The sequence below is a fragment of the Mercurialis annua genome, linkage group LG4 (assembly GCF_937616625.2).
Source record: "Mercurialis annua linkage group LG4, ddMerAnnu1.2, whole genome shotgun sequence".
In the NCBI taxonomy this organism is placed as follows: domain Eukaryota; kingdom Viridiplantae; phylum Streptophyta; class Magnoliopsida; order Malpighiales; family Euphorbiaceae; genus Mercurialis; species Mercurialis annua.
In genome coordinates this window covers 36,215,486-36,237,657 of record NC_065573.1, presented here as the reverse complement: position 1 = coordinate 36,237,657, position 22,172 = coordinate 36,215,486, and the positions used below count along the sequence as shown (strand labels likewise).

The following is a 22,172-nucleotide window of genomic DNA, read 5'->3' as shown; positions in this document are numbered from 1 at the left end:
CGCTTGTGCGAGAAATTGAATCTTACAACTTAGCAATTTGTTACTTATCGCTTATACTATATAAATTATAGCTTATTGATTAAATTATGAATTTGGTATTCGCATTTATCCTTAATCTTAAACTTAGTGTACAAACTTATCTTTCATTTAACTGATCATCTTAAGGTTAAAAAAATAAATTATTAAATTGTTTCGCTAAATCCAAATCTTCAATGAACAAATTCGCTTCCTTAACTCCAAAATCACATCTCTCGTGTCTGAGTCAACAACAATATTCGAAGTGCCCTTTAGCCAACCAAGGGCTTCATGAATTAATACACATAATCTCAGCTGACTATATAGTTGTTATGTTGCAATTTTCTGATTGATTTGGAAAATTTATAATGGAAACAAACTAAAAGTTAAAAAAAATCTATTAGGAATATACAAACTACTTTAACAAAACAAAATATTAATTAAGTATTAAATATAGCATTATATAACTAAACATCAATATATTTATTAATTTTATATTATTTGGTCAATAAAAAAATGTATTATAACACTACCACATAAGTCGCTTTCGGCAACAGTGGATAACTGTTGCTTAATGTACAAAAACTGTTGCCGTAAGTCTACTGCAACGGTTTTAAATCAGCTACATTTGCGGCCGCTGCAATAGGTTTTAATAGCTATTGCAACAGGTTTTTAAATCTATAGTAATAGAAATAAAACCGTTGCAATTGATAGTAAAGACAGCGGTTTTAAACATCTTCTGTAACAGTTGAATTAATGTAGTTTAGGCAACAGCCCTTTTTATAAGGCAACGGTTTATATAGTACTTTATGCAACACTTATATATACTATTCGCAATGGTTTGACTAAAACTTTAAACAACAGTTTCAAACATCTTTTGTAACAGTTTCGTATTGCATTTTAGACAACGGTTTTTTTTAAGGCAACAATTTGTGTTGTTCTTTATGCAACACTATTATACTATTATGCAATGATTTGACTAAAACTTCTAGCAAAAAATTATATAGAAAAGGCAACAATGTAATTTATTTTGTATAAAAATTTAAATAAATCTTATATATAATTTATATATTCCTTCTAGGCAACAATTTAATATTTGCTAAAATTAGGAACATAAAATAAAAAACAAAAAATATTCCCTAAAATTAGAAACAGAAAATGTTCGCTAAAATTAAAAATTCGATCTTGTTGCCTCGCTCGAAAGTATTGCATCCTCGGCTTCTGCATGAAAGATAAAGCTAGCGGACCTTCCCTATCGAAATAAGGATGAGCCAATGTTGTTTTTGCACTTTCTTATGAAAAGAGCCCCAACCCATATAAAGGGGAAACCGATTTCTCTGCAATAAAAAGAAAAGCAATTTTAGCTTCATTATTCTATATAAAAAATGTATCTTCTCATGAAATTGAAGATTTGACATTAATTTAACATCACCTTGTGTTTTCTTGCATAATACAATGATTCAAGATAGTAGCTATCTTGTACAAACGACATTTTTCATAATGTACAAACGACATTTTTCCTTATTAAATCATATAAGATAAGAATAAACACTCATATTTATCAACTGAGACACGATAGCATACAAATATCAGAAGTTTATTATAACTAAATTGATGCCAATTAGCCAGAGTTTCAAATTGGAGACTATTCTATTTAGAATACTCATGCTTGAAAAAGTTCATGGTTCTTAAATTTTTCCACATAGAAAACACAAGGCAGCTGGCTTCTTAAAATGTTAAAATATTGAATAACTTGGATACCATACAAATAAAAGGCTTCTTAAAAAGTACTGACACTAGAAAGGAATGTGGCAAACCTGTTCACTGTGTCCTTAAAGGAAACCAATACACAAGACTGCCACCATAAGGCAAAGAAACAAGTGGACCTGCACAGGCGTACCACAACTCCGAGTTTATATTCTCGCGACTCCATTAAAATCAAAACATTAGGACAAACAAACTCTTGATAATATAAGACAAACAACACTTAATAAAAGAACAACTGCCCTTTTAACATTGACCAAGTTAACAAAACAACACATGTTCAGAAAAACATGAGCCTTTCTTAATACTAGATCATTCTTTCGAACAAGTGATAGATAAAGAAAATGAAGTAAGGCCATACCAACCTGAGCAAAAGGAGAATTGTATATGATAACTTCTTCTGAATAGACACTTCTTTACCACTTCTCATATGAGATTCTTAACCACTACACATCGTTTAATAATTAAGCAATGATTAAGCAAACAAGACATAACATAACCAAATCAATGTTCCAATCCAGTAAGAGCGAAAAGGAAGAAATTAAATTACCCTAATAACTCTCTCTAGAATAGCATCTCCAATTTCAGACTCGTACCTACGATAAAGAACAAAAATCAATCAATCATATTCCTTACCAGTTTAAGTATAACTTAAATAGCCTAGAAACATAAGAATTCAATTCAATTCTTTTGATTCAAATCATGTATTTGCAAAACTCGTAGTTACTAAAACCAATTACTTAGCACAGAGTTAAGATTCATTTACATCTCTTTTGTCCAATAATATCTAAACAACTAAACTGGATAAGAAGGCAGAAATTAGCACAAGTGTGCCTATCCTACTTCAAGCATCAGCACAACAATATTAAGAATCATTTGTCAAACTTGTTTTTTTTACTTTTTATGCTGCATCTACCTTAAATCAAATGCTACAAGAAAAAGATTACAAATACAATATGGTTATTCGAGGTATTAATTAATAGTGATGAGTGAAGACCATCTTATTCAATTGAAAACTTAATTGTTTCAGTATAACTAATGTTCCAGTCTTCAGATCAAACATGAGCACAATTCAATAAATCATAGAAGCTAGCCTAGCTGATACTTTGATAATGATCTCAAACTTATGAAGAAAACTAAAACATTTCAGGTTACATTTTAAAATCGAAAAAACAAATTAAGTTACATTTCAAAATGAAAAACAATTAAGAGAGAAGAAAATTAATAGAAACAACTTACTCCTAGGTATAGAATCAGCTGAACCGAAGAAATTAAGATCAATTGCTCTTATCCTTCTTCTGTAACACGAAGAGTTCAGCTTAGTGCTTCAATTTTGGTTTTGGAAGAAACGAGAAAGAAGAGAAACCTAACGAATATAATTGAAATATAAACTTAAGACTGCTGAATAATATTAGGTCAAATTCAGAAAACCTGAGCAAGGAGCAGGACGGTAGCGATGGTTGCCGTAGCAAGGGGCGGGGAGGCAGCAACGGGTGGCGACAGAGATGGGAGGGGCGTTGGCGAGAGATTGCGGCAGCGAGGGCAGTGGCGATGGCGGCAGCCTTTTCTCTCCCTCCCTCCCTCTCTCTCTGAAATTAGGTTAAATTACAAAAAAAAATGTGGTGAGATTCAAATAGAATTAAGCTTTAAAGAAGAAGGAAACTTATTCTTTTTATTGTGATTCTTGTAGATGATGTTTCTCATCAAAGTATATTTCATGCGCAATTTGATTCTCTTTTTTGGCCAAATTTTGGTTCCTAAAGAAAATGCCAGTTTTTTTTTTCAAAATTGTAAAAAACTTTAACCGAATATAATTAGTTTTGATCTGTTTTATAAATAAATATACTAAATTGGAAGTAATTCAATAGGTCTTATGAAAAAGACACTTAATTTTAAATAAAAGTAAAATTATTAAAAATTATACTACAGTCCAAAATCTTAAATTAGAACCAAATCTCACATTCTTAATCTCATAACTCATTACGCCATTTTATCAAAATAAGTGCAGTGTGCCAAAATTATCAATAAAATTACTAGATGTAATTTTTTTTCTTGTCGAACAAATGTAAAGAAAATAAAATTAAATAAGCAAAATTTTAAAAGTTAATTTTTTGAATTTATGAAAAGTGATTTTTATGGAGAAGTAAAAATGAAAGTTATCTTCTAATAATTTTTTTAAAAAAATTGTGTCTATTGTATACATACAAGATAAGGCAACAGTTTAAAAGTGTTACTAGATCAGTCAAAGTGTTGTATTTTCTTAAACTAATGCAGCAGTTTGTCATAAATGTTGCCTTATATCGTAAAATTTTGAATTTTATTAATTTCTTTGCAACGGTTTTTAATCGTAACCTTTCTGTTGCCTTATATAAACTATTGCAGCAGTTTCAAAACTGTTGCTAAGTTAGTGTTGCTGAAAGTGACTTATGTGGTAGTGTAAGATGATGTATTTAAAAAAAAATACACATAGATATAAAATAAGAGATATTACTCTCCTTGATCCATAATATTTATCGCTTTTGGCTATTAAAATAATAATTAATATTTCTTAGTTTATTACACTTTTACCAAATTGCACATATAAATTATTACTATTTTTATATTTGACTAATCTCTTTAGTCTCGTTATAATTTATTAATAGGAATAATTTTTTAAAAAAAAAACTCACTCTTGATATTTTAAAGTGACAAGTGATCTAAAGCGATAAATATTATGGACGGGATAAAATTTTAGTGAACAAAATTAAGACTCTTAATTATTGCACCAGCAAAAATAAAAAAAAATTATTGAATTGTATAAATTATTTGATGATTATTACAAGAATGAATAAAATTTCTAAATATATATGCTTGCAACAAGAAAAAAGATGCATGCATATTACAAAAGATTGATATTCTCTAGCCACATAGTTTTAGCTTTATTCTTTTATAAAGTAAAAAATATGATGAAAAAATTGGATAACGCGACCGTTTTAAGATTAACATCCACGGAGACTCTCTGTTCTGCCGGTAATGTGAGCCTGAACGTTAGTGCACTCTGATTTTGCCGGACCTAAGTTGCCGCTGTATGTAACAGTAACGCCGTTAACGTTCACATTCTCACAAGGTAAGTGTTTGCTGCATGCGAGCTTAACAATGGTGGGCGTTGCTGAAGTTCCATGAATATTCTCAAATGTCACATCGCTGATCTTAACGTTTGATGTTGTCTGTAAATTTCCACGAAATAAATAAATAAAATGTTTGAATAAAAAAATATATTAGTTTGGAAAAAATTGTACGTTTTAATTTTTTGAAAATTAATATTTTGATTCGGTTTGGTTAGGAATGAACACATACTATTACGGAACGCGAGCATAATGAAAATGTAAAGAAGTAAAGAACATACCCCAGATTTGCAGTTACCCCATGGACAGTACAACTGATCAATAAGAACAGGAAAGCTGACATTTTTCATGTTGATATCGGTGAAATGAATATCAGAAGCTGCTCCCTTCTTCATTCCAGGCCAAGATTTAATTCTGATACCGTTAGTGGTATTTTCTAGGGTACATTTCGAAATACGGACGCCCTTCACCGGGGCTTCATTGTCGAACTTTCCTAAGCTTCCGATACTGATTCCATGACCAGGTCCGCATGTTACACCTTTGACTGTAATGTCTTGGCTACCATCGCCGATAGAGATACAATCGTCACCGGTTCCGATCTTTGTGCTAAGAATCTTCACTTTGCTTGATCGTGCCAAGTGAATTCCGTCTGTGTTAGGACTGTCTCCGGGTGCGGAGATTGTCACGTGGTTTAGGGTTACGTTTACTGTACTGATCAGGTTGATGTGAAAATTCTTGCTGTCTTTTGAAACTAAACTTTCAATTAGGGCATTCTGAACCCAGTCCAGCCTCAAATTCTGAACAAAAAGATAATCATTTATGTTAGCTCAATATTGACCTCACGATCTCAACAGAATGTTGCTGAGCATATATATAGCTCATCGATCAAAATATGTACCATGGGAAAGTTGGGGCAACTGGCATGAGTTCCACAATTTTGCGTAGTCCAAGCAGCTTTTCCTTGACCATCCAAAGTACCGTTAAGAATAGTTAACCCATCAAGATGCGTGAATTTAAGCCAACCATCAGCTTTAATATCCTTAGGGTTTGATGGGGCTACTAGGGTTCCTTTGATCTGTAATGTCATATGGCCCTGGCAAGGACCAGCCAAAACTACTTGTTTTAAATTGTACCTAGCATGTGGGATCACAACTCTGGTAGGTCCTTTTGTTGCACAAGCCTCCGCCCATGCTTTCAATAAAGCCTACAAATCAAGAATTACAAAATGTCACTTAAATACATATCGAGTTAATTCTTAGCCGTTTATGTGTTTATATAAAGTAATAAAAGAAAATATATAAAGAAATTAATGATTCGTATGTGATACCTGAGTAGCGCCGCCCTTGTCACCCGCTACGGCGCCATAATCTTTAATGTTAAAGAACTTTTCTGCAGTGATCGTAGAAGAAAATGAAAACAAGGCTAAAAATGCAGCAAGACACAAAATGGAGTTCATCTTTTTTATGAGGTAGTTAATCCCTTTCTGCATATATGCTGGCTAGCTCTTTTGTAAATATGCATGTATTTTCATTTCTATCATAATTGTTTATATATATTTGAGTAATAACTAAATTTAGTCAAGGATTTGCAACATTTTAGAATATTTTCTTCTATTTTTAGCTTTTAATATTTGAAGCTAAATTCAAAATACTTGAAGGATTTCATTTGTGGTTAATTTATGATAACACCTGGCCTATGTTTTTTTACTTATGTTTTCATTTCCTAAATTTATGTTCCCCCTTATGTTTTTATTTGTATATTTTGATCAATAAAAACATTGTCCCTATATTTAACTATTGCTATTCATTCATTTAATTAAAGGAAAAAGAAACTGAAATGTATACATATAGATCAAATGACAATATAAAAAAAGTATTTTTTTGTAAAATATTTTATTTTATTAAAAAATGCATGAATTTTAGCGATCTAATCACATTTTTAAAAATATTTGTAATTTTATAAATGAAACTAGATTTAATGAACATCATATCCGAAAGAAAAAAAAGATTCAATGAACAAAAACTAATGTGGAAAATATAAATTAAAATAATTATTCATGTGTAACGGATATAAGATAATGTAGAAAATATAATAATATTATTGTTTCTAGATAATATGATATTTTAAATTAGCAGTTAATTGTTTCTTTTTAAAACCTTTTTAATAAATTTGATAACTATATCAAAGTTTAATTATTTGTTTTTTATTAATAATAATTATATGGGTTAAATGCAAATTCATACACCAATTTTGACCTAATTTGCAATTACAACATAAACTTTTAAACTTGGCAATGTTGGTAACAAACTTTCATTTTTTGGCAAATTGGTACATCGACCAATCATGCAACAACAAATGGCGGTATATTACAATGTCCACGTTAGTGTTTTTTGAGTTTGGTGTATCGATTTGCCAAAAATGTAAAGTTTGTTACTGAAATTGCCAAGTTTCAAAGTTTATGTTGTAATTGCAAATTAGGTCAAAGTTGATGTATGAATTTGCATTTAACCCTAATTATATTAACTCATTTACAAGAAGTGGGAGATAAAGAAAAAAAATCGGTTTTAGCCTCTAGCGAAGTAAGTTTAGGCATCTAAATACATCGCTATTATTATACGAAAATTCTCAGTTGGGATATTTATGGCGAATCACACTCTTATTAATACTAACAAAATTCAAATCTATGAAATTCTAAAATAAATACTACTAATATTCATCATTCTTAATGTATATAGAAAACGGTTTATAATTTTTATATTATAAAAACTTTAGCTTTTATTTTTAAGAAAATAAACATAAAGAAACATCAATAAATAAAGTTTCTTTTTTTTCATTCGTATAATTATCTTATATATTAATGATTTTTTTATAATTGATTGGAATTTATATATATATATATATATATATATATATATATATATTTAATAAAAAGGATGAATTGATAAAATCAAAGTAGAATTTGAAAGGAACAAATGATCATTTTAACTTCCAACTTAGCATAAAGTATCAAAAAATTAAAAAAATTAAAAAAAATGCACTCGGCTCCTCCCTCCATCTCCACTCTCATATAAGAGAGAGACACACTTTAAGGTTTTAATGGTGATTTTTTTCTAATGTGATTTTTGATGGTAAAAAAATTAAAATGATTTTAATTTTTTTAACATTTAAAATTAATAATTAATATTAAAAAAACAATTTAATCTCTTTAATTTAAAATTTTACATAATAAATTAACCCTCATATTGTGTATTTAAAAAATGAATTTTTTATTTTTTTTTAAAAAAAATAGAACAAACCCGTGGGTCTGTTCTTCCTCAAAATTATTGTGTTAAAAAAAAATTTCGGCCACCATTTTCTCATGAAGATTCATCTTTTTACGACCTATTCTAAGGTGAGTTTTCCTAAATAAGAAGACTCAAATATGTTCTTCACGATCATGAAGGATATATTTTTCACGAACATGTATAAGCTTCAATAATACCTATTCTTGACGAAGACTATTCTTTACGAACAGGTTCAAGCTTCGCCAAGACCTCTTCTTGACGAAGAGTTGTTCTTCGCCAAGAATAGCTCCTTAGGCGAGGTGCCTGAGAAGCAAATATGCTCCAAGGAGCCGCTGCTTCTCACCTCCGAGGAGCAGCAGTTCCTCTTCTCCGGCGAGGGAGAAGAGCTCCTTCTCCCCAAAAATTGGAAAAAAGATTGATTTTTTTAAAAGGTTCAAGAGATCCCTAGTTAGTTAGAGTGTAATTAATTAGTATTTAATTATAATTAATTAGAGTAAATTATAATTATTTATAAATTCACACTCCAATTAAGGTGCCACGTCAGTATAAGGCGATTTTTAAACCGGTTTTGACAAGTTCAGGGTATAAGTGATCCGGTTTTTCAGCTATGGACTTTTTTTGATATTTTGTGCCAAGTTGAGGGGATATAATATTTTAAAGGGTTGGATAAATTCAACTGGATCTAGATTAGAATAGATTATACTCGAAATTTATTGTGTCCTGCAGCCTCTAATACTTTGTCAACAAGTCAGAGATCATTTATCTTGGAGAATAAGCCAGAATCAGCCTCAGCAGGTTTATATAGTCATCCTCTTCGTTGTACGATAGATACAAGAAAAGTGGGCATTTTATTTCTGATCGCAGTTTTCAAATTTAACAAACAGAGACAAGAAAAATGGGAGAATTAGTGCCAATGATGATATCCAAAGAGTATGGATATGTAGCTTTAGTTATCGCAGCATACTGCATCCTTAATTTCTGGATGTCATTTCAAGTGGGTAAGGCTAGGAAGAAGTACAAAGTTTTCTATCCAACTCTCTATGCTTCAGAATCTGAAAATAAAGATGCCAAGCTCTTCAATTGTGTTCAGGTTCGTTGTCTTTTAATTGGGTTTGTTCTTAATTTTGATGGGTTTTGATTTTTTTTGGGAATTTTTGGTTGCAGAGAGGACACCAGAATTCACTGGAGATGATGCCGATGTTCTTTGTGCTGATGATATTAGGAGGGTTTAAGCATCCTTGTGTTGCTGCTTCTCTTGGATGTATTTATATTGTTTCTCGTTATTTCTACTTCACTGGCTATTCTACTGGCGATCCCCAGAAACGTCTCAGTATTGGGTTTGTTCATTACTTTTTAATATTTTTAAGTTTGCTTATGGATCAACTGGATTTAAAATAAAAATCTGTTATTAGATTAGATTAGAATGCAATTAAGTAGAAACTCTGTTGAAGATGATTATTATTTATTAGAACCTGTTGAAACTGTTAACTGTTTAGGGATTAGTTTTCGATTCCCGATAGATATTCAATTTCTAGGGAAATTACTCTAGAGATTTTTGCAATAAGAACAGAATTGAGGATCAGGGTTGAATGTGTAGGTGTGCAGAACTGACTTGTATCATAGGATTGTTGGATAACAATTGTGAGAATGTGACTTGAATTATTCAAATTCAATGCTGAACTGTGCTATTTGCTTGATTTTGCTGAGTTTTAGTAAGTTTTTTCGTGATTTTAAGGAACATCTTGCAAAGGCTATAGAAACTAGCTATATTTCACGGAAACCTCTTGAATCTTATGTTTTGGCATTTCGTTTTGATTTTCAAAAATGCTTTTAAAACTCTAAAATTCTATTTTTATAATTAAACTTATAAAAAAATTGTTTCACAATTATCTGTATTAATATGTTTCATTTTAATGTTGTGTTTCTACGCTAGATAGAAAATTAGATCGGATGATTTGTAGTGACTATAGAAACTAGAATTTGGACTGATTTTTTAGGGTAGCAGCGGTGCGTCTAGAGTTTTTTATGATAAATTTTTTTGAAACAAGACCTCATCTTAAGAAGTGATTATGTGATTTTTCAGGCACCTCTTAGTCTGCACTCCTGAGCCTTGACCATGAAGAGTGCATATGAATAAATTGTTACCTCTCATTCATGCTTGTTTAATTAGAAGATTTCATGATCTAGGCTGACACTTCTTATAATGAAGAGTGTTTCATTGGGTGGTCTATATTCCCTATACATGTCATGGTGTAAGGTTAACTGATATGGTTCCATGATACGATTTCAAGTAAATATGGTCCCCGTCCATTTTTTATCTTTAGTTTTAAAGCGTTGGCATAAGAAGAATAAACAGAAGAAATGATCATCTGTTTAGAGAATTTTCTTCTATTTCATATCCGATTTATGAACTTTCTCTTTCTGTGGGTTTGCCATTACATGCTAACATTTTTCTTTTCTGTCTGTAGGAAATATGGGTTCTTGGCTCTATTCGCTCTTAAGGCGTGCACTATTTCATTTGGCATCAGTCTTCTTCGAGGATAACTTGTGTATCCAACTTAGGTGCTCGCCCAAAATATCTCATAACCGGCGACTGGTTTGTCTTTTCTTGTAGTGGCTTTTATAGTGTTCTAAACTAGTGCTAAGAGGTTTACAATAACGATTATAAACGATGTAGAATGTTTTCGTCTTTTTGTTCAGATGCTTGTGTGTTTCTTTGATGTATTTGCGTTAAAATTATGGAACTTTGATGGTTTGTCAATTTTTGTTTGGACTCGAGATGAAGCATTACATAAATCGAAAGCAATTACACTTGTAAAAAATTCAGGAAATGAATCAAACAACTCCTAATGACATGATGTAGAATGAAAAGCTTGAGCTAGAACATGAGACCATTATAAGCAGTTCGCTTTATAAACATTAAATGAAAATTAACCAACTGCTGTAACAACAAACTACGATCGTCGACTAACAGGTCTATACCCAATTTTAAAGGAATGACATCCAATGCATTAGACTCCACAATAACCTTCTCTTCGTCTTTTAAGCAACTAAGAGCTTCCCGGATAGCAATGGTCTCTGCTGCTCTACCCGAAACTGCTCCCTGCAAAACAGCCACTCTAGCTTGCACCAAGCTACCCAAAAGTGCTGCACCGTTGGGATGTTGCAGATCTGTCGATGTTCTATGATTCTTGCGGCTTTGAGCAATCTGCCATGCCGTGAGGTTCTGACCAGCTGTATTAACAATTTATGTTCATTCTTCTTGGTTATATGATATTTGGAAGCTTTATGCTTGATCTAGTGGCACAGGTGCGCGCAGGCTGCCATTGGTTATATGATTAAAGTTGCACAATGGAGAAATTTCCAGTGCAAACTCTTCCTACAGATTGATTGGAATATAATAGGGATGAATATAATTAGGCAAAGCCTATGCAAAGACTCCTGTATTATACCAGTTTGGTTTGAGAGGCTCCTGCCTCAAAGCTTGTCACGTCTGAACCTTGAACGTGGATTCTGTACTTGTCATAATCTTTATTTTTGTATACAATGTTACGGTAATTGGATAGTCTATTTGGTGGCCAAACAAACCTTTTTAAATGACTGTTTTTGCGGTATTATCATTCACTTTCCACTGCTGAGAAGCTATTTATTCTTGTAATTATGATTATTCAATCAATAAAATATTAGCCTTGGTTAAAAAAATTAAATTATCCAATTACTTTGGACGTTTTGATAGTAGAAGTGATCCATTTGCTTACCCCTAACCTTTAGTTAGGAATGAGCATAAGTTGATTTGGTTGCCGAACTCACTTTTCATTAAATGCAACCATTAATATTCTTGGGGAAAAATTGTCAAACCAAAGTTACCAAACTACTCTCACTCAAAGAATTCGTCAATCTTATTGAGAAAACAAAATCAACAGATCTTATAATTTGTAAATAGCATAATAAATAAACAGTAATTATAAGGAATATTTCTATAAAAATCACGAACTTTACACGAAATTTCATTTTAATCACGACTTTTAAAAGTTGCCATATAAAACCATGACCTTTTATCTTTTTTCAAATCTATCACCGATTATTTTCCGGTGCATTTTTACCTTTCATTTTTTTTTCAAATCAGCCGGATTCCGGTTGCCACGTCAGCAAAAATACACTGAAAGTTAATTTGGTGATAAATTTAAAAAAAAATGAAAGTTCATTTATATGACAACTTTTAAAAGTCATGATTAAAATGAAATTCCGTGTAAAGATCATAATTTTTTTATGGAATTAACCCTAATTATAATAAATAGATAAAAACTATTGAACTTTGTATAAGCTATAATTTAAATTGTATAATCAACACAATATTTAATTTTATCAATTAGTAAGTAAAACAATATATGAAATAAATCACTATTAAATTATTATATGAGATAAAAAATTAAATCCATGAGTTTAGTGCAAATTTATCATTAATAAAATATTTATAGTTAATCAAAACAAATATAATCAATTAAAAGAGTTATTCGCATATTAAATTACAACATTTCACGTTTCTAACGATTTAATTTTATTTTTTTTAAAATGTTGCACATCTCAATTTATCGTGCTTCTGCATCGTATAGCCTATAATCGTTTTTCACCAAAAATATAGTTATTTTATTAATTTTGTTAATTGTTATTTTTCAAATTTAACCGATATTACAAATAAAAAAAATAAATAAAAAACGCGTGGGATATGGAATGGGGTGGGATGGCAGTCACACACACTTGGTCTTTCAGGGTCTCTGTCTTTCTTTGTTCCACAGTCAATTATTATTAAAAAATTTCAATTCCATTCATTTAATTAATTAAATATTATTATTTCCCTTTCTTGCATAATCCGTACTTTTCTGACAACGACCACTGAAGTATGGTGGCACATGCCTGCTGTCATATCACCATTTCATCCAACGGTCCAGATCTCCCCGTACGGATCCATCGACGTTCCACATCCCACTTTCCTAATAATACACTAACAAAACTCCCCCCCTCTCTCTACTCCCCTTCTTTTTACTCAGTGAAAATAAAAACTTTCAAAAAAAAAAAAACACTGCAACACTAACTCTGCTCTTACAGCGATAGTTCAGTTGTTTTTAGTGTTTTTTTTAATCTGTTTTTTCTGTGTTTTTTTTCATGGAGTTTAATTTAGCAATTAGGGCTGGATTGTTGGTTGTTCTAACTGAAATACCTAACTCTGAAGTGATTTGCGTGCTGTGATCTGATTTTTTTAGCTCTTTAAACTGTTTGTAGGGTTTTTGAAGTTGGGGGAGTTTCAGTGATTTAGAGAGATGAGAGAATGTAAGGGTTTTGTGTTGTTGGATTGGAAAATTATTAGTTTGTTTAGTATTTTAACTGCTGTTTGTGAGGGTTTTATTTAGTTAGTACTAGTATTAGTGCTTATTTTTGTTTGTTTAATTATTAGTTTTAAAAGATAGTGTTCTTGAATTATTTATTTGCTTAATTAAAACCCCAAAAAGTTGAGGATGAAGCTCTCAACATCAGGGTTGGGTCAGCAGCAGGGTCATGAAGGTATTTAATATTATTGTTTATTCATGTGCTTCATTATTAAACTTTTTTTATTAGGTGCTAAGTGTATGTGAGTATTTATTGAATTATCAATTTGTGCTAATGTTTTTGTTTATATGATGATGGCGGCGACGATAGCGGAGAAGAAGTGTTTGAATTCGGAGCTGTGGCATGCTTGTGCTGGACCACTTGTGTCCCTACCGACTGTGGGAAGCAGAGTGGTCTACTTCCCTCAGGGACATAGTGAGCAGGTTTTGCTTTTCTTAAAATTTGAAAGTGATCATGCATTCTGTTCTCTCATTCAAATGACATTGGTTCATTTTTTTTTATGAAATGAAATGAACTTTGTAGGTTTCTGCCACTACTAACAAAGAAATTGATGGACACATACCCAACTACCCAAGCTTGCCAGCCCAGCTGATTTGCCAACTCCACAATGTCACTATGCATGTGGGTTCTATCTTCCTTGCCCAATTATGGTAGACTGTTAGTGAAGCCTAATTGATAATCTAAATATGATGGATTATGCTTGAAATTTCAGGCGGATGTCGAAACAGATGAAGTGTATGCTCAAATGACTTTACAGCCTTTGACGCCGGTAATTTCAAATATCTCTCGTCCTATTCAATTCGTTAAACAAATTGTATTCTAGTTTAATATTCTTGTTTTTGAGTTAATTGGCCGTCATTATATATGCAGCAAGAGCAGAAAGAAACATTTCTTCCAATGGAGCTGGGTATGCCAAGCAAGCAGCCCACAAATTACTTTTGCAAGACTTTGACTGCAAGTGATACGAGTACGCATGGAGGTTTTTCTGTTCCTCGTCGTGCAGCAGAGAAAGTTTTTCCTCCTCTGGTAATCTCATTTTAATTCCTTTGATTTGCATTGCTTGAAAGTTTTTGTTAATGCTATTGATTTTGTAACCAAGTGTATGTGCACATTTTGTTTCTGTAGGATTTCTCGCAGCAGCCGCCCGCGCAGGAACTGATTGCTAGAGATCTGCATGATGTTGAATGGAAGTTTCGCCATATTTTCCGAGGTAGGTTCTTGAGTCTATCTTTATCAGTAGGTTTCTGACATGACTTTTTTTGTTTCTACCAAATTATGGTAATTGCATATTTTGATAGATTATTAGTATCATGAACAGATCATTGTCCCTTTCTGGTTCACGTCTCTAGGAAGACTTTACTGCCATTTTTGAACTGGCAATTTGTCATGAAAAAGCTCTTGCTACTTGGCCATGAAATAACGTTTTAAAGAATGATAACTAGTGTCATATATTACAATATCTTGCTTGATGCTAATGATAGCAAATTGACTGTTAAATACTTTTAACTAACTTCTCTTTGTAGCCTTTTTATGCAGAATATACATGAGTTTTTTTCATGTAATTATTGAAATAGTTTTCTGATCTCTTTTTGAAGAATACATCCTGCATTTTTTGCGTTAGGAAGAGTTCATGGATTGGCTTGGCTGCGTTGTTTCACTAGAACATGCTTAAAGAAGAAGAAAAGTCACCAATTAGGATTAGTCAATAAGTCAAGTTTATTAGTAGCTTTTGGAGAAGTTGCTGATGTCACCAGGAGAAGTAGTTAGTGCGTAATTTCATTTCTGAAACATAGCTGCTTCTTAGGGCTATATTAACTACACTTGCTGTATTGTTTCACGCAAAGAAACATCAAAATCCAGTCAATCATTCTTTTGAACCTCTAATTTCATTTCCTGTCCGCTTCCCTTATTTTCTTTTTCTTATAACCTTTCATTTATTAACTCTCTATAAAAGCTTCTATTGATTTAAGAATTACCATTATTAACTTGATTGATTCTGATAGGTTTAGCTTTTAGCAATTGAGCTTCAAGATTTATAAAAACATAGTGGAGAATTTATCTGTAACGAAGAGCTGTCATGGAAGAAGAACCGATAAAGGCACTGATGCCTCTGTTGAAGGGTTGTGACCATTGGGCATTGTGCTGTGGAGTAGAAGTGTCATGTGAAGGAGAATAACAATAAAATCTTTGAACAAAAGTTAATTTCCCCATTTATTGCAAGGTTATGACGTGCTAGAAATTTTTCCCTTTCATTTGTTCATTTTGCACTATTTGAAAGTGTAGTAGAAGTTTGGCATTGCCCGAGGGGTGAAACAATGAGTAAGACAAGAATAGGACTTAATTGCACTTAAGTTAATTTAGGGCTTATTTGTATATATTATAATAAAAAATCTCAATCTGGATCTTTAAATGAATAATACTGTCATTATTGAGAATTGAAACCATTGTACCAAATCCTGCTGTTTCTGTAAGCAGGAAACTCTTCATTGCTAATTCAGATTGGATAACATTTTTGCAAGACATTGTTTTGGAAGTGTGATAATGCTTTGTTATTAGTTTGTGTATGAAAACTTCGACATGGGAAGGAGATAAGTTTTATGAAGTAACTGATAATAAGAAAAAAGAACATGGATTTATAACGTCTGCAAGTTGTTTTGTCTTGGAAATTATAGCTGGTAACATGTGAAGTTGTCTATTTTTTTTAAAGATAATCTGCATATAATAGACCTTGCTAAATCTCACTAAGTGTATTTAATTTTGTCTGAGACTCCAAGACCCAATTTCATTGTAAAAAAGTAAAAGCATTATTTCATGTCATTAAAAATATTGTTTCTAATAATGACTCGTGGAAAGATGTGCTGAATTTTGCATTACTGCCACTTTGATTTGTGGAAAGTTTAAATGATACAAACAGCCATGCTTTAGTGGATTTTTAGGGTGTTTGTTGTAATAAGGTGCTTCCCTTGATGTCGCTGAGGCAGAATCCAGCAGGATTAGTTTTAAGGTGTTCCTCATAAGTTTGTTTATTGGTTTTGGATGCTGCCATATGCATTTTGAATTACTTAGAGTTTATTTGTCTTGATGGAAATTTAGGAAATGATAAGGCGTGGTAAGGAATTATAACTTATTTTCTCTGTTTGAATGTTAAAATTATGTAAGGAAAAGGACAATATAGAGTAACTAGTAAGGAAATATAATTTCCTTAGCTTTCCTTTGCTTTACTACCCTTAGTGCAAAATGAAACAGACAAGCCTGAGGGGTTGACTTTCTTTTTGCTCATTGATCCATGCTTCGACGGATTAGGAGTGTATGACTTATTTAGCTTTTTTCAGCTCTGACCAAACTAATTACATTGATAAATGATGATTTTATATAGCGCGGGTGCCATGGTTATCTCATAATTTTCTTTTCCAATTATTGATACAACAAGCTAATATGTACTACATTGATAAATGATGATTTTATATAACGCGGGTGCCATGGTTATCTCATAATTTTCTTTTCCAATTATTGATACAACAAGCTAATATGTACTACATTGATAAATGATGATTTTATATAACGCGGGTGCCATGGTTATCTCATAATTTTCTTTTCCAATTATTGATACAACAAGCTAATATGTATTATTTCTTCCTCATTTTTCAGGACAGCCAAAACGACATCTGCTTACAACAGGGTGGAGTGTATTTGTCAGCGCGAAAAGACTAGTTGCTGGAGATTCTGTTCTTTTTATCTGGTAAATTATCCTCTTTTACTTTTTTTTTTGTCAGAAATGTACTATTAGTATGTATAATTTATTTTTCTCTGCCATTAGGAATGAGAAAAATCAACTTCTTCTGGGAATTCGTCGGGCTACTCGACCACAAACTGTGATGCCATCATCTGTTTTATCCAGTGATAGCATGCACATCGGGCTGCTTGCTGCTGCAGCTCATGCTGCAGCTACTAATAGCTGTTTTACGGTTTTCTTTAATCCAAGGTGCCAAGCATTTGTCTAAATTTGTTTTCTGTAGATGAGGTGACCTTTTCATCTAACTTGTTTACATTTTGCAGGGCTAGTCCATCTGAGTTTGTTATACCCCTTTCCAAATATGTCAAAGCAGTATTCCACACACGTGTTTCAGTTGGGATGCGCTTTCGGATGCTCTTTGAGACTGAAGAATCAAGCGTCCGTAGGTATTACGGTGTTCAGGGGTTAATTTTGGGTATTCCTGATATATCAACATTTCCCAGATCATTCATATACAAATGCTACCTAATGTATTTTGAAGAAAAATTGATACTTATGTTGTAACTTAGATCTTTCAATTAGCTATATTTAACTTAAATCTTGGTGAAGTGAACAATATGATGCAAATACAGTTCTTACTATGTCATGTCACTGAGGGTTCAATTTTGTGTCAGTGGTTGGGGTCTCAAGCTATGGCAGGCGGCCATCAATCTGAAAAAATAGTTTACTATTTTTTATTTATGATTTACACAAATTGCATTGGATGGCCAAATGTAGAAACCTAATATGCTATGTGTAATTTGGGTTGATGAATTGGTCTCCTATTGTTATTGCATGTGTTTTAAAAGTGCTTAAATACTGTTTAAAGGGACATCTCTGTTTCCTTTACATCCCTATTTCTTTTGTGGACATGAACAATCTTCTAATGTTAGAAGCTTTTTTTGGCAGGTACATGGGTACAATAACTGGCATATGTGATCTAGATCCTGTTCGTTGGCCGAATTCTCATTGGCGCTCTGTCAAGGTAACTGGAGTTACTGGGTCTGCTCTGGCTTTGTGTAAGCATGCTTGTCTATTCTGTCAACATCTTACAGGGATATTGAATATATGGTACATATGGACTTCTGGTAGAAAATTGGCTTATTCTTGTTACTTGAAAACAACAAGAATAAGAGTTGACCCTGTTTGCTTTATATTTTTTGCTAGATTTGCCTACACTAGTTTATGTACTTTGAAATGATGTACAGTGCATGTCAAGGTCCAAAAGTTTTATAAATACATGAAGTCCTGATGTAATTTTTTCCCATACATGGAATTATTAGGTTAATTTAGTGTTGAGTTGGACCACAAAGTGTTGAAGCTTTCTTATTCTATATTTGTGTACCTGCTGTTAAATTTTTTGTACCATGTTCTTATTTTTCTTCAACATAACATGAGACTGTTTAACTTAATTTTCTCTAATATTATACCTGACACGTTTACTTCCTCGTATTGAATTGTTGTATGTAGGTTGGGTGGGATGAATCAACAGCAGGTGAAAGGCAGCCTAGAGTATCATTATGGGAGATTGAACCTTTAACAACTTTCCCCATGTATCCATCACTCTTTCCTCTCAGACTTCGACGACCTTGGCATCCGGGGCCCTCTTCTTTGCATGGTATGTATTCTTGCGACACTGGGCTTTGGTGTTTTCTACTGAAACATTTTTCTACACTTTGAAAGAGTAATTTTAGGCATGTGAATGTACACTTGAACTGTCTCATTTCATATGATCTCAGCAAAAGGATTGCACAGAAATATGGTGCTCATGATTGCTCATTTTACATGTGTTACTTATTCTACTAGTTCGAAAGGATATTGTTAATTATGTCGTCTATATTTTTTTTAGTTTAATGATGTTCTTCCAGGGATTGCATGATTGAATTAATATAACATCTTTATCTATATACGATTTTGTGTACTGTTGGACTGATGCAAGAATGCAAGTGAGGTGACTTGAAACACTTGCATTCTTTTATAGTGCAATCCGTAGCTTTACCTTCCTAGCTCCTACGGAACTTTCTTGCTTTGCAATAAGTACGATGAGCATAGAATGTTTAGATACTGACATGCTTTGTCTTAAATTCATTTACCCTTGTGTTTATAGGAAGACGTCTGGTGCCACCCTCAACTAAATCCTTGCCTGCACACTTTTGTTTTTCACTTGCACATTTAAACACTTCTCAAGGATTTAAACTTGTTACTGTCATCTCGTTGAGATCAAATTTCTGAAGGAATATTGCTACTCTAGATACAAGTACAATCTTCTCCTCCCTTGTACTGAAGTCATCCTTTTGCAGATAACAGAGATGAAGCTGGCAATAACTTAATGTGGCTGAGGGGTGGAACTGGTGACCAGGGTCTTCATTCTCTAAATTTTCAAGCTGTCAATATGTTTCCTTGGACACAGCCAAGGGTGGATCCATCATTGCTAGGGAATGATCAAAATCAATGGTACCAAGCTATGTTGGCAAGTGGGTTGCAAAATGGGAGTAATGGAGATCCCATGAGACAGCAATTTATGCAGTTTCAGCAGCCTGTTCAATATCTTCAACAGCCGAGCAGCCATTATCAAATGTTGCAGTTACAGCAGCAGCATCAAGCAATTCAACAACCAACCTCCCATAATATCCTGCAGGCACAAACCCATATGCCAACTGAGAGCTTGCCTCGCCATCTCCTGCAACAACAACTCAACAATCAAGCAGATGATCAGGCTCAGCAACAACAACAACAGCATCAGCAACAGCAACAGCAACAGCAGCAGCAACAGCAGCATAATTATCATGATGCACTTCAAATGCAAGGTGAACAACTCCAGAGACAGCAGTCAAACGTTCCTTCTCCATCCTATTTAAAAACAGATTTTGTGGATTCAAGCGACAAGTTTTCAGCATCTACTGCTCCTTTACAGAACATGCTTGGTTCTCTGTGTGCTGAAGGAGGCAGCAATTTTTTGGACTTCACCAGAACAGGTCAATCTACGGTAACATCACTGAATGAGCAGTTGCCTCAGCAATCATGGCTCCCAAAGTATTCACACTCGCAGGCCAATGCTTTTACCAACTCATTGTCTCTCCCCCGATCATATTCTGACAAAGATCCTTCTATGGAGGCAGAACATTGCAGTTTGGATGCCCAGAATGCAACTAATTATGGTTTGAATATTGATTCATCTGGACTGCTGCTACCTACCACAGTGCCTAGATTTACCTCATCATCAGTTGACACTGATGTGTCGTCAATGCCGTTAGGGGATTCTGGATTCCAGAATTCTATATATGGCGGTGTGCAAAACTCTTCTGAACTAATGCCGAGTGCAGGGCAAGTTGATCCTTCAACCCTTGGTCGAACATTTGTCAAGGTACAATTGAGATGGAAACCTTTTTTAATTATTCGCTGAAAAAATAGACTGCTAAGCATTGGTCATAGGCAAGTGATGCTGCACCTACATTTTGTTTGCAGGTGTATAAGTCGGGATCAGTTGGGCGCTCACTGGACATCTCCCGGTTCAGCAGCTATCATGAGCTGCGAGAGGAACTGGCTCAGATGTTTGGCATCGAGGGGAAGTTGGAAAACCCTCATAGATCAGGCTGGCAGCTTGTATTTGTCGACAGGGAGAACGATGTACTTCTCCTTGGAGACGACCCATGGGAGTGAGTTATCACACTTATTTTTATCCTGGTTTGATCTTTCTTTTTCATAACTGCAATCTATCCTCTTCTTCTATGTTGTCATGTTCTGTGGTTAATAACATTGACATAATGTTTTTATGCAGCGCATTCGTGAATAACGTATGGTATATAAAGATACTTTCCCCCGAGGATGTACTGAAAATGGGAGAGCAGGGGATGGAATCCTTCAGCCAAAACACAGGGCAAAGGATCGAGTAGTGGCTTCAGACCTTGCCTCTTAAACGCTTGAATGCTCCATTTTCGAAAGCTGTATTTCAAGACATGCTTCCACGTAATTCATGAAATTCTCTCCGGGGTCAATATGGAATTACTAGTCCTCCCTACTCCCTAGTGTGTGTGCACTGCTACTACTACTACTATTCCTGTTACTGTCCTGCATATTCTCTTTAAAAATAATTATTATGTAGCCATGATTTGCATAGACTAAGTACTTCTTATATATTCAACTCTTATGGTGGATAATTTAACTGTTAAAAAGATTTAAGATAATGTAAGATGGTTATTCTAGCATATCTCAATTTGTTTGAGCTACCTTTGATTGCTTCTTTGCTATTTTTGATTACATTTGTTTTCTTTTTGATGTATGGCATTATGATTGTTATGGTGTGAAAAGTCTTCATTGTATCATTTGTTGAAGTTGCAGAAACCATATGACATTCTCAGGGTGTTGTAGTGTTTTTAGGTTTTTCGATTTTTCGAGTTCAATACTCAAGTTTTCAGATCTGATATTTGCGAGTTCAATGCACATCTACTTTTATTTTTGATTAGTTTAATATAAGTTTTTTGTAGAGCTGTTTTGTTTTTAAGCTTAGTTTGTTAATTTCTTTATTTGATGAAATTGATAATAACTTCTCAAATGGTGAAAAGTGAACAAAGTAAGTTTTATTTTGAAGAAAATTATAAAATAACTATAGACAACTTTCTTAATACAGTATATCATTTAAATCTATGAGATATTGAGTTCCTTACCAATAATTAAAACATACTTAATTATCAAATGGTATAAGCGCTGAACAGTAAACTGTCAAGATCGTGGGTTCATTTCCTCCCATAAGTACTTCCGCTTCTCAATTATAATAAAAACACATCATTATTGAATTGTAATCTGTCATTTGATAGTAGTCTGCTCAAATATTAGTTTGAAATTGCCAAA

General features: G+C 33.0%; 3 protein-coding genes and 1 long non-coding RNA gene across 4 annotated transcripts; 2 read left to right on the top strand and 2 right to left on the bottom strand.

Annotated features, from left to right (window-relative positions):
• Positions 1 to 1,535: 1,535 nt before the first annotated feature.
• LOC126678807 (uncharacterized) lies at positions 1,536 to 3,593 on the bottom strand. Its single transcript, XR_007640729.2, has 3 exons — positions 3,211 to 3,593; positions 3,019 to 3,077; positions 1,536 to 1,901 (listed from the first exon to the last, which is right to left on the bottom strand). It is a non-coding gene; the product is annotated as an uncharacterized LOC126678807 (long non-coding RNA).
• Positions 3,594 to 4,553: 960 nt separating this feature from the next.
• LOC126676446 (exopolygalacturonase-like) lies at positions 4,554 to 6,400 on the bottom strand. Its single transcript, XM_050370656.2, has 4 exons — positions 6,211 to 6,400; positions 5,782 to 6,087; positions 5,165 to 5,680; positions 4,554 to 4,985 (listed from the first exon to the last, which is right to left on the bottom strand). The coding sequence occupies exons 1-4, from the start codon at positions 6,370 to 6,372 to the stop codon at positions 4,758 to 4,760; spliced, it is 1,212 nt and encodes a 403-aa protein (XP_050226613.1). The 5' UTR covers positions 6,373 to 6,400; the 3' UTR covers positions 4,554 to 4,757.
• A 2,507-nt stretch (positions 6,401 to 8,907) lies between these two features.
• On the top strand, positions 8,908 to 10,928 carry LOC126679310 (uncharacterized). Its single transcript, XM_050374309.2, has 4 exons — positions 8,908 to 8,962; positions 9,052 to 9,257; positions 9,332 to 9,504; positions 10,636 to 10,928. Exons 2-4 carry the CDS (start codon positions 9,063 to 9,065, stop codon positions 10,709 to 10,711), a joined length of 444 nt encoding a protein of 147 aa, XP_050230266.1. The 5' UTR covers positions 8,908 to 8,962; positions 9,052 to 9,062; the 3' UTR covers positions 10,712 to 10,928.
• Positions 10,929 to 13,204: 2,276 nt separating this feature from the next.
• On the top strand, positions 13,205 to 21,550 carry LOC126677014 (auxin response factor 8). The gene is made up of 14 exons (XM_050371428.2): positions 13,205 to 13,726; positions 13,862 to 13,974; positions 14,075 to 14,173; positions 14,265 to 14,321; positions 14,423 to 14,578; positions 14,678 to 14,762; positions 17,201 to 17,291; positions 17,370 to 17,534; positions 17,609 to 17,731; positions 18,234 to 18,309; positions 18,795 to 18,942; positions 19,625 to 20,688; positions 20,790 to 20,980; positions 21,103 to 21,550. The coding sequence occupies exons 1-14, from the start codon at positions 13,681 to 13,683 to the stop codon at positions 21,215 to 21,217; spliced, it is 2,529 nt and encodes an 842-aa protein (XP_050227385.1). The 5' UTR covers positions 13,205 to 13,680; the 3' UTR covers positions 21,218 to 21,550.
• Positions 21,551 to 22,172: the final 622 nt, after the last annotated feature.

What these genes read in the sequence shown, in the direction of transcription:
- LOC126677014 (XM_050371428.2), top strand. Translation starts at nt 13,681, where the DNA reads ATGAAGCTCTCAACATCAGGGTTGGGTCAGCAGCAGGGTCATGAAG. An exon ending in GGGGCCCTCTTCTTTGCATG is followed by an intron (nt 18,943 to 19,624) that starts GTATGTATTCTT and finishes ATCCTTTTGCAG; the next exon opens with ATAACAGAGATGAAGCTGGC. An exon ending in CTTGGAGACGACCCATGGGA is followed by an intron (nt 20,981 to 21,102) that starts GTGAGTTATCAC and finishes GTTTTTATGCAG; the next exon opens with CGCATTCGTGAATAACGTAT.
- LOC126676446 (XM_050370656.2), bottom strand. Translation starts at nt 6,372, where the DNA reads ATGCAGAAAGGGATTAACTACCTCATAAAAAAGATGAACTCCATTTTG. An exon ending in GTTGCCCCAACTTTCCCATG is followed by an intron (nt 5,681 to 5,781) that starts GTACATATTTTG and finishes CTTTTTGTTCAG; the next exon opens with AATTTGAGGCTGGACTGGGT. An exon ending in GGGGTAACTGCAAATCTGGG is followed by an intron (nt 4,986 to 5,164) that starts GTATGTTCTTTA and finishes GGAAATTTACAG; the next exon opens with ACAACATCAAACGTTAAGAT.
- LOC126679310 (XM_050374309.2), top strand. Translation starts at nt 9,063, where the DNA reads ATGGGAGAATTAGTGCCAATGATGATATCCAAAGAGTATGGATATGTA. An exon ending in AGCTCTTCAATTGTGTTCAG is followed by an intron (nt 9,258 to 9,331) that starts GTTCGTTGTCTT and finishes TTTTGGTTGCAG; the next exon opens with AGAGGACACCAGAATTCACT. An exon ending in CAGAAACGTCTCAGTATTGG is followed by an intron (nt 9,505 to 10,635) that starts GTTTGTTCATTA and finishes TTCTGTCTGTAG; the next exon opens with GAAATATGGGTTCTTGGCTC.